The sequence below is a fragment of the Vombatus ursinus genome, unplaced genomic scaffold (genome assembly GCF_900497805.2).
Source record: "Vombatus ursinus unplaced genomic scaffold, bare-nosed wombat genome assembly UNPS02009918.1, whole genome shotgun sequence".
Taxonomy (NCBI): Eukaryota; Metazoa; Chordata; class Mammalia; order Diprotodontia; family Vombatidae; genus Vombatus; species Vombatus ursinus.
In genome coordinates, this window is record NW_020949696.1 from 6063571 (window position 1) to 6082549 (window position 18979).

The 18979-nt window shown below is 47.0% G+C and overlaps 2 protein-coding genes across 8 annotated transcripts in view; both read right to left on the reverse strand.

Annotated features, from left to right (window-relative positions):
• Positions 1 to 7376: 7376 nt before the first annotated feature.
• Positions 7377 to 10878, reverse strand: RPS15 (ribosomal protein S15). Its single transcript, XM_027853307.1, has 4 exons — positions 10801 to 10878; positions 10345 to 10430; positions 8643 to 8877; positions 7377 to 7530 (listed from the first exon to the last, which is right to left on the reverse strand). Exons 1-4 carry the CDS (start codon positions 10801 to 10803, stop codon positions 7417 to 7419), a joined length of 438 nt encoding a protein of 145 aa, XP_027709108.1. The 5' UTR covers positions 10804 to 10878; the 3' UTR covers positions 7377 to 7416.
• A 6371-nt stretch (positions 10879 to 17249) lies between these two features.
• Positions 17250 to 18979, reverse strand: part of DAZAP1 (DAZ associated protein 1) — a 41194-nt gene continuing 39464 nt past the window's right edge. For 3 of the 7 annotated variants that reach the window (XM_027853040.1, XM_027853037.1, XM_027853044.1), the window contains one exon: positions 17250 to 18294. In XM_027853040.1, coding sequence (XP_027708841.1) covers positions 18119 to 18294 — 176 coding nt within the window. In that variant the 3' untranslated portion in view covers positions 17250 to 18118. The remainder of the gene's footprint in view (positions 18295 to 18979) is intronic. The other 4 variants (XM_027853041.1, XM_027853039.1, XM_027853043.1 and 1 more) reach the window with 3 other exon arrangements.

Sequence of the window (18979 nt, forward strand, 5' to 3'; positions counted from 1 at the left end):
CTGAAGACAGGTGGGATGAGGGGGGAAGTCAGTGAAAGGAGCCCAGAACCCCAAAGCATAAGAGAAATCTGGCTTCAAGGCCTGGTTCACCGTGCCCTGGAAAAACTTCTTAGGATTCTGTGCAATGATTGGGCTAAACTCAATGATTTCTGAGGTCCCTCCTCGCTCTGACAGGCCATGTTCCCAGTAGGACAATTGACAATCGTTGGGCACTGGCCAGGGCCTGGCAGGCAAGGATGTGCAGTGCCACCTGCTGGTCAGAGTGACCCCTGCTCCCCATCTCACCCCTCTGCTGGGTTTTTCTATACTTTAAATGCTCCTTTCATAGGTTTTTATCTCTCCATTATAATACGGGAGAAACTGAGGTCTGAAGAGAGGAAGTGACTTTCCCACAGTCATCCAGCTGGTATAGGGCAGACCCTATATCTGACCCCGAGTCCTCTGACTTGCAGAACCTCTGGACATTTTTCATTTCCTCAAAACACCTAACCCTGAAGAGTGAAATGAAGAAACACAGACCATTGGTGTGGGAAAAGATCTTGATTGAGAAAAGAATATAAAATGTCAGAACTGGGGTGGAGGGGAGCCTACGACACAGACTATTTTTAACAATATAATTTTATTTCATTCAATATTTCACAATTACATGTACAAAAAATTTTAACGTTTATTTTTTTAAAAATTTTTTCCTTCCAAATTCATCCCCTCCCCCACTTCTTGAGAAGGCACGCAATTTTATATCGATTATACACGTGAAGTCATGCAAAATATGTTTCTACGTTAGCCATTACAACATAGGGTGTTAGAACTGGTCAGGACCCGAAGACCCATGATGTCAGCTGGGACAGAACCTCCTAGAACACAGAACCTTGGCTCGGAAGGCACTGGGAGCCTTTAACAAAACAAAATTCTACAGCGAAACTGTTTTTAAGGCCCTCCCGAAGCTGGAAGACAGCTCCCACGTGCCTCCTGGGTATTCCCTCTTCCTGCCTAGGCATCAGCCACTCATCTGGATCTTCCTCTTTTCCCCAGCCTGGGGCCCTCATTCATCTGTCTTTCCTAATACCCAGTGCTCAGACCTGGGCTCAGCCTTCCAGATGTTTAGCAAATCGATAGCAAAACTTTCCCCCATCTCTGTATTCTGGGCTCTCTACTTGCAGTAAAGGGTAGGAGAGCACTAATCTCTGCATCAGTGTGGTAGTATAATGGTTAGAGCACTGGGCCAGGATCCAGGCAGACCCGATTTCAAATTCCTAGTGTAACTATGGGCAAGTCAGCCCTCAGCGTCCTCAACTGTAAAATGCGGATCAGAATAGCATCTCCCTGTTGTCCTAAGGATCAAATGAAGCAATACTTGTAAGGTGCTTATTTGCACAGTGCCTGGCACGCATAATCAATGCTTATTGATTGATATGGATCTCTCAGCAATTGAATCAGTCACTAAAAACCCCAGCCCTTTTACATGGGAAGGTAATGAAGGGGGCATGGGAAAGGTCAAATAACTAGGAATGTTCAAGGAGCGAGGCAGTGTCCAAAAACAGGGGGAACCAGGAAGGCTTCCTAGGCAAAGTGGCCCCAGAGTTGACATCTTGGAAGAAACAAAGGGTTTCTCAGCTTCCTTCCAGCGCAAGGCTGTGATGCCAGGACTCTCAATTCTATCCTATCCTAAAGGCCATGGAGAGCCCCTCATGGTTTTTGAGGAAGGGAGCAGCACTCCAGGACTATTTTTTTTTTTTTTTTTTAGATTTTAACATATTTTTACTTATTTTGTTAAACATTTCCATTATATTTTGAAAATTAACAGTTTTTAAAATTTTGAGTTCCAAATTCTCTTTCTTCTACCTACCCCTTGAGAAGGCAAGCAATATACTGATTATACATGTGAAGTTACACAAAATATTTCCAGGACTATTTCTTTAGACTATATTGACAAATGTGTAAAGGAGAGAGGAGAGACTGAAGACAAATATTCCCTGGGAGGCCCTTCTAAAGGGTGCAGGCCAGGGTGATGGAAACCTGAACTGCAATCTAATAAGCATTTGAGTGCCTACTATGTGCTCTGGCTATACAAAGACAAAAACCCCAAGAAGCACGGTTGTTTACCTTCCCCTGCAGGAACCCAACATGTGCAGAGGCAAGTCTAGCCAGAATACCATTGGAGTATGCACAAAATAAAATTTGCAAGGTAGGGCAGAGCACTAATACTGGGGCAGATCAGAAAAGGCCTCTCTGTGTAGGACGTGGCACTCAAGCTGCGCTTGAGGGAGATGATAGGAATCCTACCAGGTGAAGTGGAGGAAAGACAGAACTCCAGGCACAGGGAGCAGCTGCCTAATGGGAGAGAGACCATAGATGGGATGTCCTCGACAATACGGGAAGTGGGCCACGGTGGTTGCCAGGTGTGGAAGGCAGTGATACGTACTCAGTCTGGAAAGATCACAGAACTGGGGGCAGGAAGGGAAGCCCCCACTATAACAAGGCCAGCAAAGCAGATCCAGAACTCTCCTTGTTCCCCACTCTCCCTCAGCTACTTCTCCTTTGAGGTTCATTTTAACCACATCTGTCAACCAATCCTGACCGGAGGGGATGTTATCTGCTGCCCCAAGACATTCTTTCTCCTTTCCGAGTCTGTCTTACAGCATCTCTACCTCCTCTCCTGTCCTCATATGAGGGGACATACGAATTAATGTTCCTTCAGACACCCTCCCCTCCCAATTCCCTCATCTCCTCAGTTCATCTGACCCAGCCTTCCACGTGCAATGGTATTCACACTCAAAATAGAAACAGAGCCCTGTGAGTCACAGTGACTTAAAACAACCATAAATTAACATCATCTGTGTTGTACTGCATTTTTATTTCTCTTGGTTTTTTTCTTTTAGGAACTTGTTTTCTTCAGTGTACTTTTTTTTCCAGTTGGCCAACTGCATTTTTTAAGGACTTGTTCTCAAAAGTTAATTTTTATCCTTCCTTCTCTAAGCTATTGACTCTCTCTTGCATACCTCTCATTTCTTTTTCCATTTTTTCTTCTACCTTTTTCATTTGGCTTTTAAAATAACTTCTTGAGCTCTTCCAAGAAGGCTTTTGGGGCTTCAGACCAGTTCATATTCCTTTTTGAGGTTCCAGATGTGGATTTGTTGACAATGCTGTCCTCTTCAGAATTTCCGCCTTGATCTTCACTGTTCCCATAATAAGAATCTATTGTATGTTTCTTTTTGCTCATAGTGTTTGCTTATTTCCTGGCCTTTAAAGAGATTGAGTTCTACTGGGGAGCAGAGGGCACTGACCCAAGCTTCTGGGGCTTGTCCCTGGCTTTGTGTGCTGGGGCCTCCAGTGCTGGCAGTTGGAGGCTGTAGGGTTCTGGCAGCTTACCTGGTGTTGGGCTGGAATCACCAACACTGGAACTCTAGGGGTAGGATTGGGTAGTGTGTCTCTTGAAGACTTCCTGCTCATCTGGGCCTTTCCTTCCTTTCACTTTCTTCAGCTTCTTTCAGATGGATGTTGCAGGCTGTTTATCCACCTGGGGCCCCTTGGAGCGCTGCTTCCCTTAATTTCGTTGAGACACTGGGAGACCCAGTTGCCGTAGAATGCTGAAGCACCTGGTGCTTTTCCAAGCTGGTTTCCACCCGTTCCCCTGCCCTCACTGAGGTGCTAGGGGGTCCACGTGTGGGTGCTTGCCTGTTCCACCACCTGGGTTTCAGGATCTCCTCCTGGTATGCTGAGGTGGGGCTTTAAGCTAGCTGGCTTCCAGGAGCCAAGATGGCAGAGTAAGAAGTCGCTCTTACCCTCCCTTACTAACCTCTGAAAGCCCAGAAAATATTTCCCCAGGAAAAACCCTAGAACAGCCAGACCAGAAGTAAGATGGGGTACAGCAGTCCAGCAGCCCAGGTAGCTTGGGGGATTAACGGGAGAGGCCCCTCTTGCCCTGGGGCAAGGGGAGCAGTACAGAATGGGAGGATATTTCATGACATGCATAATCTCAGATTTGGAAGAAACCTCAGTGTAATTTCTCTTGTTATACATTGCCCAATTACATTTTAATATGGTTCAGGTTGCACTTGGGAGCTTTGCTGGGTGCCTGGGTTTGACACTTTGCTTTTACAGGTGCTCGGCTATTCAGAAACAGCCCCTCTCACCCTGACCCTGGCCATCATCAGCACAAGCACTCCACACCCATGATCCCACAATCTTCTACTTTATTTTTTGGGTAGGCAATGGGGTTAAGTGACTTGCCCAGGGTCACACAGCTAGTGTTATGATGTGTCTGAGGCCGAATTTGAACTCAGGTCCTCCTGAATCCAGATTTGGTACTCCATTCACTGCACCACTTAGCTGCCCTTACAATCTCCTATTATTTCCTTTCTCCCTAGTCGTTACTCTTCCCAAACCTCTTCATCATCTTCCTCCTGACAATCTCTCCACCTCTTATCCTCTACCAGGTCATCTGCGCTACTGCCTCCTTTACCCAAATCATGACCTCATAGCAAACCAGCTAGACACTACACTGTGCACTCCTCAGGAATCCCTTGCTCCTAGCCAAACCCCAAGCCTGGATTATTCCCATTACATGCTATTGAGTGGATGTGAAGAGAATTGACTTGATCCCACTCTCCACCATCAGCTATTCCAATCCTTCTCAGGCCTCCCGGAGCACCCCCCCTCCCCATCCCCCAACCTCACCACACAATCCAGGGCACTCACCAAGCCCTCCCTCTTCTCTTCCCCAACCCCCATTTCATGACATCATTTCCTCCTTTAGTCTGGTGCCCACATTCTCCTTGCCAAGGCCAACACCTCCAAACGCTCCAGGATTTGCTCCAAAAAATAAAACTGGGAGAAATTTAGATTGAATTACATTTAGGTTTCTTCCAAATCTGAGACTATGCATGTCATGAAATATCATAAATGAATTAAATATTGAAATAAACATTTTTACCTTCCTTATAAAAAAAAAAGTTGGTGAGGAAGCTCCAAGGTTCTGTCCTGGGCCCTCTTCTCTCACATGCTCTCAGGTGGCCCCAACAGCTCCCACAAATTCTCTGTGAGAAAGCCAGTAGGGCAGTGAAGGGATAGGAAGCACCGAGCCTCTAAAAAGATCTGAGCTCAAATAGGACTCCAGGCACTAGCTACATGACCCTGGGGAGGTCATCTAACCTGTTTGCCTCAGTTTCCTCAACTGTAACATGGGAATGATTTTACTACCTACCGGTCAGGGTCATTTGTAAAGCACTTGGCCCAAGTGCCTAGGACACAGCAGACAAGTCCCAGATCTACAGATTCTGCCCTGTCTGGCATCACTAACTACCTAATGATCATTTGAACTGGATGTCCCGTGTCAAACTCAACAGGTGTGGAGGCGTTATTTAAAACCTTCTTTTCAGTTTAACTGAGGGTACTAAAAGTTCTTTCTAGACTTTCCTCCTCAGGCAAAGTACGTAAAAGAGCAAGAATAAAAGCTATCTGTAAAACAGATTAAGGGTGGCAATCAAACTCAGAACAAAAAAAACCTAAAACCACCAGGCAGGAGGGGAGTTACAAGGGGAGAACCCTTTCCCCCTCACTGGGAGGGGATTATGGCATTACTCACTAGGCCCCTCCAAGTTACACGGGGGAACAAGAGGGGACCAAGAAGGAACTAAGGTCCTATCAGATGAAGGGTGAGGTTTAATCCAATGATTTAACCCTACCTTTTCCTAGGCTCACGATTCCCATAAAAGTTAAATTATCTTGTAGGACAGACAAAGGCTTGGGAAGATGTCAGTATGAACATGACTCTATAAGCCAGAAACTATCGGTTGTAGTAGTTTTTCTTCAACCAACAGGGCTAATTTTTCTCCCCAAATCCATCCATCTTTCAAACTTCCCTATTCCCACCATCCTTCCAGTCACTTGGGTTCTCAATTAAACAGTTCTCCCCTACCCTTTATAGCTAGTCAGTTAATAGTGCTGGACCTAGTACTTGGGAAGAGAGGAGTTAGAATCCTACCTCAGATTCAAGTTCTTGGGGCAGCTACGTGGCTTAGTGGATAGAGCTCCAGAGTTCAAATCTGGTCTCAGACACTTGACACATAATAGCTGTGTGACCCTGGGCAAGTCACTTGACCCTGATTGCTTCACCACTAACAAAAAAAAGTCCTTCCTTTCAACTCTGGCCGACTGAGCCTCAGCTACAAGTACTTCACCCCCAGGGTTGCGAGGAGGATTGGATAAATAGATGTAAATAGATGTAAGCCAACTTTAAAATCAGCCGTTCTTTTTTTCTCTTCTGGGTCTCCCCAGACACCCAAAGCCTACACCAAAGATAGTCAACTGCTCTTGCCTGTAAGACTATTCCAATGGTTTCTCTGGGTCTCTCAATTGGGCCCCTTCCTACCTTACCTTCTAATCTATCATTCCCCTGCATGCACTTGGAGCCCCAGCCTTATTATTTCAGACCACTACAATCCCATTTCCATATTGGATGGCGGCCATCTTTGGTCACAGCCTGGTCACCTCGGCTTCCTCGAGGACTCAGCTCAATAACCCTCTTCCACAAGAAACCTTTCTTGTTTGCCCCCATTGCTAGTGCCCTCTTTTGCAGAATTATATGTATCTGCACATGGCCTTCCTGGGAAGGCAAGATGCTTGAGACGAAGGCCTCTTTCACTATTTCCCAGCAGCAATTTAGCAGTGTCTACCTAGCATAAAGAACATGTTTGTGGATCCAGAGATGTGGTACTGTTTATAGTCTTTAAACACTGATTGGATAGTAAACTCTTCAATGAGGTCTAGGTGGCTGTTTCCAGTTTCATGAAGAGTAAGTGCGATATTTGGGATCGAGGAAGCAGGTTAAATTCAAACAAACATTCTTAACCAGGTCTACTCTTTCTCTATCACCTTGAGATAAGGTTTCCAGACACCTGATCCTACCAAATGGCTATGACCAAAAGCAGAACTCACTTTGGCCTACACCCAAGCCCACTTACCTTCTAGTTAATAACCTCAAGAAAGGTCCATTTCTACCTCTGCTCTCCCCAAGTAGGCCCTCCCTCAAGTCACCAGCAGATATTAGGTTGGCAGAATCACAGAAAATCACAGTTCAGCCCTGTGAATTAATGAAGATGAATAATTAACCCAACAGCTGCTATCTTGGGCATCCCCGTGGGGCTGATTAGAGAAGGGGAAATGCTGCCTTCAACTAGACTAATCTCTAGGGGACAGGCCTTGAAGCCAACATAGCCTGGGAGATTATACAAACAGAATCAAAGCTGGGAAAGTGGGTCATGGACAAGGAGGGATGCAATGGGTAACTCTGCAGCAACTTCTCCCCACAAAACCAACTCCTCTCAGGGTCACAGCCTCCCACCCTACACAGGTCAGGCGCCAGAAAATACTGCACATTCACTAAGAAGCTTCTTATTTTTATTGTGAGGATCCGGGTTACTTGAGAGGGATGAAACGAGAGGAGTGGGTGGCTCCAATACCCGGCCGGCCGTGTTTCACAGGCTTGTAGGTGATGGAGAATTCGCCCAGGTAGTGTCCAATCATCTCGGGCTGCAGGACAAGATGGATGGCTCATGGTTTACAAGCAAGCTCCTACCAAAGTGGGAAGGCACCTTACTCTGCCCAAGGTTACCACCTCTTATCACAAAGGCCAAAGAAAAATCTAAGAACAATGGCCGCCAAAGATTTATAGCTGAAGGGACAGAAAGCCCACTTATCTGGCCCTTTCATTTTATAGCTGAAAAAGCTGTGGTGCACCACAAAGAAGTTGTGACTTGTGGAGCACATTAAAGAACATGGGATGTGGAGTCTAGAGACGCCGGACTCCAATCTTGGAGCTACCATTTGTGACTTAAATTACCGAGCCTCCTCCTCACCTGGAAAAATGCTCTACAATGCAAGTTATTGTTATTGTTGTACCAAGTCACAAACAGCAGGCAGCCAGGCCGGCACTCAAGCCCAGGGCCTTGCATCCAAGTTTAGTTCTCTAAAATAAACCCTCATAATTTGAGCGTATGCTTGTCAACTTGACTGAAACCATTTCCTGTCCTGCTCTGTATGGCCCCTGACCTCTTCATCACGAGGCTGCTGTCTCCTCCCCAGACCAACCCTTAGCAGTGTCTTTGAAATCCCAAGTGTTCCACGGCCAAAGCACTTTGTGATGCACTCACAAAGGCAGCTGAGAAGCTGGCCTTCGAGCACCTGACTCGAGTGTCATCTCAACTGAGAAAACTAAGGCTCAGAAATGATGACCTGAGAGGCAGTATAGTATAATGGTTAGTACTGTACAAGAGTAAAGAACACCTGGGCATCCATATTTATCTGGCACATAACAGTGCCCGGCACACAGTAGGTACTTAACATTTACTGGCATTTTCTCAGATACTTGCTAGCAGTTATGACCCTAGGTAAGTCATCTGTTCTTATCTGAACAATGAGGGAATGGATTCAACCCCACCTCCAAGGTCCCTTCTGCCTCTAAATCTCTGACATGTTTAAGGTCATATATGTGAACAATTGGGGCTAGGAACTGACAACCAGGTGCCTGACTTCAAATCCTCTTTTTTCCCCTCCAGGAGCATTTTACTGTTTTCATCAGTAGAGTCCTAACGTCCTCCAGCTACCAGAAGAGCTACGAAGGTGCGATGCCTGCCAGTGCTTACCTTAATTTCTACCTGATTGAAGGTCTTGCCGTTATAGACACCCACCATACTTCCCACCATCTCTGGCAGAATGATCATGTCCCGAAGGTGTGTCTTTACAACCTCGGGTTTTTCCATGGGGGGTGCCTCCTTCTTGGCCTTCCTCAGGCGCTTCAGGAGGGAATGCTGTTTGCGCCGCAGACCCCTGTTCAGTCGCCGCCGCTGTCGAGCACTGTACAACTGCATGAGCTGTTCACTGCAGGAGATTGGGAGAAGAGACACAAGTTAGCAGGACCTACCCAGGCTATCGAGGAAAAACTGATGGATGCTCAAAGGCTGGGAATGTAAACAGGGTCTACTTTATTTTTCTTTTGGGGGGTGGAAAGAACAGGACAATTTAAGAGCACAACTAGATGGCACCATTTATAGTGCTGGACTTGGAACCAGAAAGCTGTTACAATCCTGCCTCAGACACCTAATAGTTACATGACACTGGACAAATCCACTTTCTCTTTTTTCTCATCGGTAAAATTGGAATAATAGCACCTCCACCTTATTCATAAGGTTATTTCAAGGAACACACATACATGCAAAGTGCTTGAAGAAAACCTTAAAAGCACCGTAACTCAGAAGGCTTTTCTCTCCTTCCTCAGCCACACACTAAACTCTCAAAAATCATTTCAAAATTTAGTTTAAATCGCCCAGGGCATAAGGATCATATGGAAGAAACTAGCCCAATGAGATGAGGAACATCTTTTCCAAGATTTCCAAGATTTCCAGGACACCCCCTACCCTCAAGGGTTTGGTAAATACTTGCTAAGAAAAAGCCAGGGAAGCAACCTCGGGAGGTTAGAGCTAAAGAGACCACACAGATCAACAGTCCAAATCCTACATTTCACTGAGGAAATGAGGACAAAAAGAGGAAAGCGCCTTCCCAGGACTACAGGGCCAGGCTGGGGCTAGAACTCTGCCCCCCTGACTCCAGGGCAGGCAGGGCTCTTTCTGTGCACTTGACCAAAGGTTCAATGTGAGGGAAAGATGGGGGCTAGGCAAATCCAAAGTGAGGTGGGGAAATACAATTAAGCTTGTTAAATGAAACCCAAAACTTCCAGACCAAATCCCACTGTCCTACTGGCTTAGGACAAAAATCACCCTTTTCTCCAAAAGGGCAAATCCAAATCTGGACAAAGAGAGGCCCTAAGAGCAGTGAAAGCAGAGGTTAGGGGCCGATCACTGGGCTACCAAACCTTCCATTCTGCCAAATGCATTATTTAGAGGAAGAGGGCTCAGAGAAAGCTCCAGCCCTTCACATTTCTTTCTATCTAATCTACCTCTTCCCCTGGTCTTCTCAACCCTGGCCGAGCCACTGGAGAGCATTCTTTGGGGAGGGGGGAAAGGACTTTAGCACTGACTGTACCCAACTAGTTGCCCCTGGTGAGTATCTACAGCTCACCCTAAGGCCCAGAGAGGGTGCCTGGCCCAATTACAGTCAGAAGCAGCCTTCCAAACCGCGAGGTGTGCTCGACCATGCCGGACTCGTGCAAGGCCTCGTTGGGGCCGAGGACCCCAAGAACGCGGGTCGTCTAGACGGAGATCGAGCAATAGCGGGCAGGGGGCTGAGGGGGAGGGGAGGCTTTGGCCCCAGCCTCGGGACGACCCTCCCAAGCTGCCCTCTAGAACTTGCAGGCCTGGGAGGGCCTAGGGTGGGGGTCATGCTCCTTACTAGGACATGTCCAGCAGCTGATCCAGGTCCACGCCGCGGTAGGTGAATTTCCGGAAGGTTCGCTTCTTCTTCTGCTCCACTTCCGCCTGTTAAGAACCGGGGATCCCGGTGAGACTCCCCGCCCGCGGCCCCAATGGGACGTACCCCGGGACTGGGAAGGGTCCCCGGGGGCACGTAGCCCGGGGCCGCTCCTCTCCCCAGCCCCCGCTCCTTGCAAATACCAGGACCGCGCCGAGCAAAGCCTCGCGCCGCGACAACGCCGTGCCCTGGGACCCGGGACCCCACGGGGCCTCCTACCGACCCTCACCGCTCCTCAATATACGGCGGCTAAGAAGCCCAGGGGCCCTCCTAGGGGAACCGAGGTCTCCTAGCCCGACCGGGACACCCCAACTGTGGATGGGGATGGATACAAAACACCCGCCCGGTCTCCCCGGGCCTTTCAGCGCCAGCACCTACCATCTTGTCTGCTGTCAGGAAAAGACCGCTCCCGATTGCGCAGGCGCAGATATCGCGCGTCGACACCCCACGCCAGCGCGTACCGACACCGCACGCGCTGCACGCAGCCCCGCCCCCTTCGTGAGCTGCGCGCGCGCGCCCTCTTCTGGCCAGAAGGCGCAAAGCAGAACATAGAGCGTTGGGTTCTTCCAGCGTGCAGCGGGCGTGTGCTTAGGGCTATATAAGACAGACGCGGAGGGGCGGGAGACGGCACTGGAGGCTGCGGGTTCGGTGGGCTGAAAAGCCAGTTCGAATCCTGCCCCAGACACTTAGGGCTGCACGTATAAAACCTCGAAGATCAAGCACCTGAGGAGATAAGCCCTAACTCGTCCCAACCAAGTCTTTTCCGATGGCCGAGCTGTACACACAGGGGACGTCTAAAGTCCCTCCCAGGGTTCTGGGTTCTAAGGTCCTTCCCATTCTGGTTCTCCCACCCCCCCACCCCAGGTATGAGAGTCCATGTTCAATGTTCCTTTCCATCTGCCCCCTCCCTCCAGGTCTGATAGTGCCTGTTCCGTGACCTTCCTGGCTCTGACGTTCCGTGTTCCACGAGCCCATGCCAGCCCCAGCCTTAGACAGATAGGCGCCTTGATTGTGCTGCTCAGAGCTGGGACGCGAACTCAGGTCACCTGGGTTCTCTCTCCCTCTCATCATCTCCTGCTGCTGCCGGGTTTGCAAAGGCAAGTGGTGAAGGAAAGGAGCATGTGTGTGTCAGTCTCTCCAGGGGGTCGGCAGCCCCAGGAAAGAGGGGATACAGAGTCTCCAGGGTGCCTTCCTTCCTCAGGAGGCTGCAGCCCGCGAACAAGCAGGCCCCGGGGGAGGGAGCCAGGTGGTTCTGATTAGAACCTGTGCCTTTGGGTGGTCCCTGACCTGGGCATCAAGAGACCAGACTAGCCTCTCATAACCTAATCTCCCAGAATTAGATTGTCAGAGCTGAAAAGATCCTTGCTAGGAAGTCCAAGGGCTCTTAATCTGGGGCAGGTGAACTTTTTTTTTTTAACCTTTTGATAATTATTTCAATGTAGTTGGCTACTAGGCACCTAGAAAAATATGATTGTTGAGAAGGGGCTTGCCCATAGGTTTCACCAGGTCACTAAGGGGGTCCATGACACAAAGAAGGTGAACTCCTGACCTAATTCAGCCGTTTGGTTTTTTTAAGGCAATCAGAGTTAAGTGACTTACCCAGGGTCACACAGCTACTCACACAACTACTAAGTGTCTAAGGGTAGATTTGAACTCAGGTCCTCCTGACTCCAGAGCTAGTACTTTAATGCACTGTACCACTTTCAACTCTGTTTTACAGGTAGGAAACCCGTTCAGCAATTGGAAATAACTTGGCCAATGAATGTCAAGAATTGGGAACAGAGGGGGCAGCTAGGTGGCTCAGTGGATACAGCACTGGCCCTGGAGTCAGGAGGCCCTGAGTTCAAATCCAACCTCAGACACATAACGCTTACTAGCTGTGTGACCCTGGGCAAGTCACTTAACCCCATTGCCTAGCCCCCCAAAAAATTGGCAACAGAATCCAGGTTTCCAAATTCCAAGTTCATGGCTGGGGGGTGGGAAGGAAGACATATTGGTGATTGGTGGGGTGCTCAGTTGTTTCCTCACCTCTATCCTCAAAACTTGCCCTTTGGGACCTGGAAACTGGAGCCCTGCCAAGGTGATCTCTCTAATCATTCTTCCTCTCCCCATAATTCCCTTGTGAATTGAGGGGGAATAGAGAAGCTAAGCCTAGGTTTTCCTATTCATGGACTCTGCAGTGTTGTGGTAGGAGAAAAAAAGTCCTGGCCTGAAAAGGACACCAGGGGCCTCTCATCCTGTCACTAACTCTGTGCACAAGAGACCCTCATGTTGCCTCGCTGGGTGTCAGTTTCCCATGTCTATGAGCAGCTTGGCCTAGTTCCCTCCCAGCTGATTCATCCTTTTCTAAGTTATACTGTCTAGATTCCTGGATTTGAGAGCTGGAAAGGACCTTGGAGGTTGGTCATCTAGTCCAGCTCTCTTTTTACAGATGGGGAGGAGATGCTGACCTGGAGTTCCTCCTTCCAGTTGTGATACTCTGTGTTCTGAAGTTACTGCCTACTCTGACATTCTGAGAGCAATTCTCTAAAGAAAGCACAAGGCCTCAGTCTAGCCTGGGGAAGGCTTGAAAATTGTGCCTCTTGTGTGTTAACCATCCTACCTTAGGCTCTGAACCTTCACTTAAACAAATGCCATCTGACATCACAAAATACCCACAGGGTGGTGGAAAAGGTTTACTGGCATTACCAAATACGTGCATTTTATAAAATTTTATACGAAAAGATTTCCTGTGTTGTGCCGTAGGCAGCTGCCTAATAATAATTCACATTTGTATAGAACTTTCAAGTTTACCTTGCCTGGCATGCCACTCATCTGGAAATTTTAGCATATGGTGCAAAGTACTGTTAGCTCCCTTCTTAGGTATGTGTTCTCTCCCCCAAGGAGGCTATTATCCCGTGAGCCAGACTTCATGTTTCCTCAGCATCGACTTAGCACAAGGCCATCTGTGCACATATTTGGCACTGGATAAACAAACAGCCGAGGGCCACATTTGCCCAGTTCCATTCTGTGACTCATCTCAGAGGTAGTGGCCCCTCTCTTGGGGGGAGGGCAGGATTAGGTAGATGACTTATACCAAGAAGCAGCAGCTGATCTCTAAGGAGGAACATGAAAAGCCACTACCCAAATCAGGCTGACAGAGCGAAAAACCAAAAAAACCTAGCATGAGGCAGTCTGCCAGTCACAACTCACAGCTTCCCAGAGCATCAAAGGAGGGGTCACAGCCCAGAACCCACATCTGAGGCTACTTTAGAAAGCACTGTTCTCTCAAGTGTCAGTCCAAGTCTGGGCACAGATGTCGTGCTGGTTTGTTTTTGTTTTTTTTAAACAAATTATTTCAAGTCCCTCTACTGAATCATATAAAGTCTGTGGTCTAAAAGGTGAGCTGCCCTTGGATAATTTACTTTCTGGATACTAAACTGCACTACAGATGAAAAATGGGTGCTTTCATGTTGATTGGTTCGTGGAATCAAGTTAAAACTTGTTAGAAATTGTAGTACCAGTGATTAATTTTTCAAAGCCTTTTCATGTGTTACTTCACCAAGAGGCCAGTCTGAGGTGAATGAGCAGGTAGAAATGGCTTGAATCCAAAAGGGAGGGGAAACGTCATGAAGACAAACCAGTTCCATTCCTTCTTCCCTCCCAAGGTCGCCTGCATTTTTTTTTTTTTTTGGCCGGGTGAGAAAGTGTAGAGGTAACGTCAAGATACAATAGGAGGGGGCTTGTGATGCTTGCAATGAGATGTTAAAGAAGGTTGAAGGCTAATTCCCACTAGATGGCTGCTTGGAATAGATTATCTCTGGGATCCTTTCCACTATCAGCATTCTGGAAGAGGAGATGGCTAGGCTCTGTCCACCTACAAAAGTTCTGTTCTATTAAGAATCATAGAATTTGAAGGTAGTTAGGTGTCACAGTGGATAGAGCTCCAGCCTTGGAATCAGGACCTGAGTTCAAATCCGACCTCAGACACTTGACATTTACTAGCTGTGTGACCTTGCGCACTTAATCCTCTCTACCTCAAAAAAAAACCACACACACACACACACATTACTAACAATGACTTCACGTGGTATAAGGGAGGACAAAAATATATGTAACATCTTAAAAGTCAAGGAGAAAAAGAGACATAATGCCCTGGTATACAAAGCATTAAAAGGCCTAGAGAGGACAGCCTTAGCATGTTGGGTGGGGATGTGGATAAGCAGCTCAGGAGAAGGCAGAATAGACAGGCTACAATACAAACTCATCAAGGTATTATTATCTTATCCCGTTAGTCCCATAACAAAAAGAAGCCTGTCTGCTCTAAATATAATCTCTTTCAGTGAGTACATAGCAAATATTGAGTGATTGTAACTCAAGGTAGGCTTAGGTTGTCTATCCCATTTCACAAATGGAAAGACTCCCAAGCCTCTGGTGTTTTAGACTCCAAAGCATGGGACAAGATTAGTTTGGGTATTTTTTTATGGGGGGGTGGGGGGAGGACGGAGAGGGAAAGGGCAAATTTTGACCTGGGATTTCATTAGCGAAGGATCTTTGAGGTGAGGAGACTCCTGCAGATGCAGAACGACACCTGTTTGGACTTGAAGTTTAGTGGTTTGCCCAGCTGGCTTTCAACACACTTGACACACAAAGCCAGATTTCCCTGACTCAGGACAGTTGTCATTTGTGCAGTGGCAGACCATTTCCTTGAGGTACAAAAATGCAGCCTCCAATTCACCACCCACGTCTGGGGCCAAAAAACTTACAACTGACAAACTCATGAGGTTCACAAACTCCAACGTTGAGTTTTTCGTTGCAAGATGTTGTTTGGACTGGCCTTCCCTAAGGAGCTGCTACTTAAAACCAGTGCTTCTCACCCCACTTTTGCCACCTACCAATAGCAGATGCTTTTTCTTTCAATGCCCACAGAGCAACGATAATCAGGCTCTGAAATCCCAGCATCCTATGTTCCCTGGAGGGGCTGCCACTCAATCAAGATGCTCAGGATGCCAAGTTTTCCTGTAGCTCCCCAGGGCAGGTCCCCCTACAATGACAGGCTCACCACTGGCACCAGCCCCATGCGTTCAATTGCAATGACACATCCCCCAGCACAGAACCTCAATCCCCACCAGCTGCCTCAGCCTGGATGACTCCAGGCCTGCTGGAGGGCAGATGCTGTTCTAATAAGCTTGTGATGGGGGGTGGTACAAGGATTAGTGCCAGCAAATGTGTGGGGCCACTGTAAAATCATTTATCTTAGAGCTTGCAGGGAAGGTCTTGGAGGTCACCTTAATCCAACCCCTTCATTTTACAAATGACAGGAAGACTAAGTGAATTGCCCATGTGTACTCTGTGAATTAGTGAGGCAGGATTAGAACCCAGGTCTCAAAACTCATTCCACTACCTCATCACTGGTATAACTGCAATTTCAGATGACCGTTTCCTGGATCCCCAACAGAATATTAAGAAAAACCTGAGTTGCATCGTAAGGTCTCAAATTAGATCCAAATCCAATGAGAAAAAGTAATTCAGACTCTTCCTCCTTTGATGAGATGGGATTGGTCAACTGAACACAAAGTTATGTTATGGTACACCCTTCTGCTAGTTAGGCGTCTTCTTACATTCCATGCACTTGGTGAAATGTGGCAGATGAAACTGCGTTGTATACAGCAAACTGCTGCCAGGCTATTAAATATTCAGAGAAATCTGAATGCTGTATGCTGGACTCTCAAGAAATAACCATTTCTTCTCCCAGCCCTCCTAAGCAGCCAAAACCCAGATCAAGTCACCAACACCCAACAACCCCACCCAAACTTTGCCTAATTCCAAGGGGTGCTCCTGGCCCCCTCCCCCACCAAGAGATCTTGCTAGGCAGAGTTGGAAGGAATCTCTGTGATCATCTAGTTTAATTTTATAGGTGAGGAAACAGGTGCCCACAGAAGGGAAAGGGGCCTAGCCCACATTCGGATGGCTCTTAAGTAACCTCAGGTGAGAAGCCTCTGGCGGACACCACAGCCTTCAGGATTCCACAACTAAGTTCCAAGGTGAAGCCAACTTTTAAAGTGCTCTTCAAGACAACTGGCAGACTCTACCAGTCACTACTGGGACACACGAAGGCACCTGCTGCACCAAGTGATGCTGTGCAGTGTTTGGGAGGCAGCAGGATGGAGCGGATCCTTCGATTTGGAGTCAAAGCTCTGAGATCCAGTGACCTTGGAAAAGTTACTGAACTTCTTTAGGCCTCAGTTTCCTCACATGTAAAATGAAGGGGTTGGACAGACAAGCAGGGCAGTTTTTAAAGTACTATGTTGAATTTATTGTATGCTTAAAAAACCCCCAAGAACAGCTGTAACAAGTAGAGACTCACAGCTTCCCATAGCATCCTTTTCTCCTACTTTGCATGGGGATTTATTAATTTTTAATTTTTGCTATTTGTTAGATTGAGAATTTAAAAATACCTAAAATTTAAAATGAGAGGATCCGACTACATGACCTCTAAGGTCCCTTCCAGCTCTAACCTACGATCCTATGTCCAGGATTCCAGCTGACAATAACTAGCCATATGACCCTGGACAAGTCATTTAACCAGAGCCTCAGTTTCCTCATCTGCAAAATGGGCTAATAACTTGTATCACCTACCTCACAGGACCAATTTTGAGGAAAGCACTTTATAAATCTGAAAGCACTATAGAAATGTAAATTATTATTATTATTTGTGCATTTAATCTCCACCAGGCACCAAAATAGCAGAAACAAATCAAGCTTAGACAATCCACCATGGGTGGGTGTGTTGAGAACAACACTACTAGGGGGGAGGGCAAGGGGAAAAAATGGAATACAAACTTGTGTTTCTAATCCAAATGTACTTTTCTTTATTCAAACCAGGGGTAATCACTGGTTAGTGCAAAATGCACCAGAACTTTCCGCCTGAGGAAAATCTACATCTCACCAAGGCCTCCATCACCCCCCCTCCCCCAATGAAATCCACAAACCGGATTTAAAAGTTTTGAAGCACAGATCTAAATGCCTGTGCCCTTCTTAAGTGACCCTGTGAGCATCAACACACCTGCAATGCTACCACAGTTAGTCAGGTGGCAAAAGCAAAACCACAACCAAACTCAGTAGATTTCTTCTTTGAACTCCCAGAGTTTCTGGACAAACTGCCCCAACCCCCAAAGCCAGGAGTAAGGGCTTTAAAACTGACCCTCACTTCCACCAGTACTAACGGAAACCCTGTATTAAATTAAAAAATAAGCCAGCATACATAGTAGAAAATTTCTCTTAAAAATTTCACAATCTGTAAATGTATATTTTTTCTTTAAACATAAAAGTTTACAATATACGGTAAAACAAAAGGCTCAGGAAGAATCATTTAAAAAAAAAAGGAAAAAAAAAGAAAGAAAAAAGAAACCTGAAGTTCTGAATTAAAGCTGAAGACTTTTTTAAAACCCTGTAGTTTGAACCAGTGACGTTTTGTTTTATTTGTGCTGATGGGCTAGAGAAAGGAATATATTTAAAAACTGCAGTCCAAACACCCACAGCTTTGCCTTCAAAAGCCATTCGCCCCCTCCCCCCTCCCCGCCCACCCCCCAAATGGTTTATTAAGTTGTTCTCCATCAAGTATGTGATTGTCACAAGTTCACAAGCTTGGAATTCCCGGTTTCATCTGGTACCAGATATCCCACTGTGGACAGAATTCCCTGATTTCTAGCCCAGGCTAGCGTCTATAAGGGTGAAATCCTTGCACGTTATGGTTCTGTCCTCGTCCAAAACCACTTCCTCCTGCAGGCGGGCCACCTGATCCGGGCACCGAGGGTCCTCCGTAGGAGGGGGGTTGCTGGCTGGGATCTGAGAAACCCTGTCCAAAGCCACTCAAGTCCTGTCCGTAACCTGCTGAGAAGGGAAAGAGATATTACAGTGAGCTCTGGTCAAAAAATGGACCTGAATTCAAGACAGGGACATTGACAAGACCATAGTCATAGCAATGATATTCCCCACCCCACCGCCTCCCCCACCAAAAGGAGTCACTCTGGGGGAAATAATTTGACTGCCTTCAAATATAATTCTTAATAATCAAAGTAGACAGGTGACTTGCATGGAAAATGGAAACCCTAATTTTTTAAGATGGCACTAAGAGGTCAAATTCAAATCATTGGCTCATGTTGCTAAAGGCCTAAGTGGTAAAGTGAGCAAATGTCAAGGCAGCTATCCACTAGAAGCTGAAATTGTCACACACCCCTCATCCCTTTAGCTATTCACACCAGCAGAAAGGACAGAGCAGACATCAAGACTTACCTCCCCCTTTATTCCCCTCGTTCTTAGTGCCGACCCCCTCCCACTGAAACCAGGGACAAGTTCTTGGAGGCAGAACGGGTGAAGGCTTTGCATGTTGCGTCACCTTGTCCCTTGGGTTAACCAGGGGCCCAGGGTTTCAGTTTCCATTGCCAACCTGGCACCCAGAATTAGCAGTCAATCCTCTGGATAAGAGGAAACTATTGTACACCTCCTTTAGAAGGAGGTGTGGCAAACAGAAAAGATCTATTTTCTCATCCTTTTTATCAGCTTCAATAACCACATC

Bases quoted from the DNA above. Each gene is read 5' to 3' on its own strand.
- RPS15 (XM_027853307.1), bottom strand. The intron at 8,878-10,344 runs GTAAGGAGCATG...AATCTCCTGCAG, and splicing joins CAGCTGCTGGACATGTCCTA to TGAACAGCTCATGCAGTTGT. The intron at 7,531-8,642 runs GTAAGCACTGGC...CTTGTCCTGCAG, and splicing joins TCAATCAGGTAGAAATTAAG to CCCGAGATGATTGGACACTA.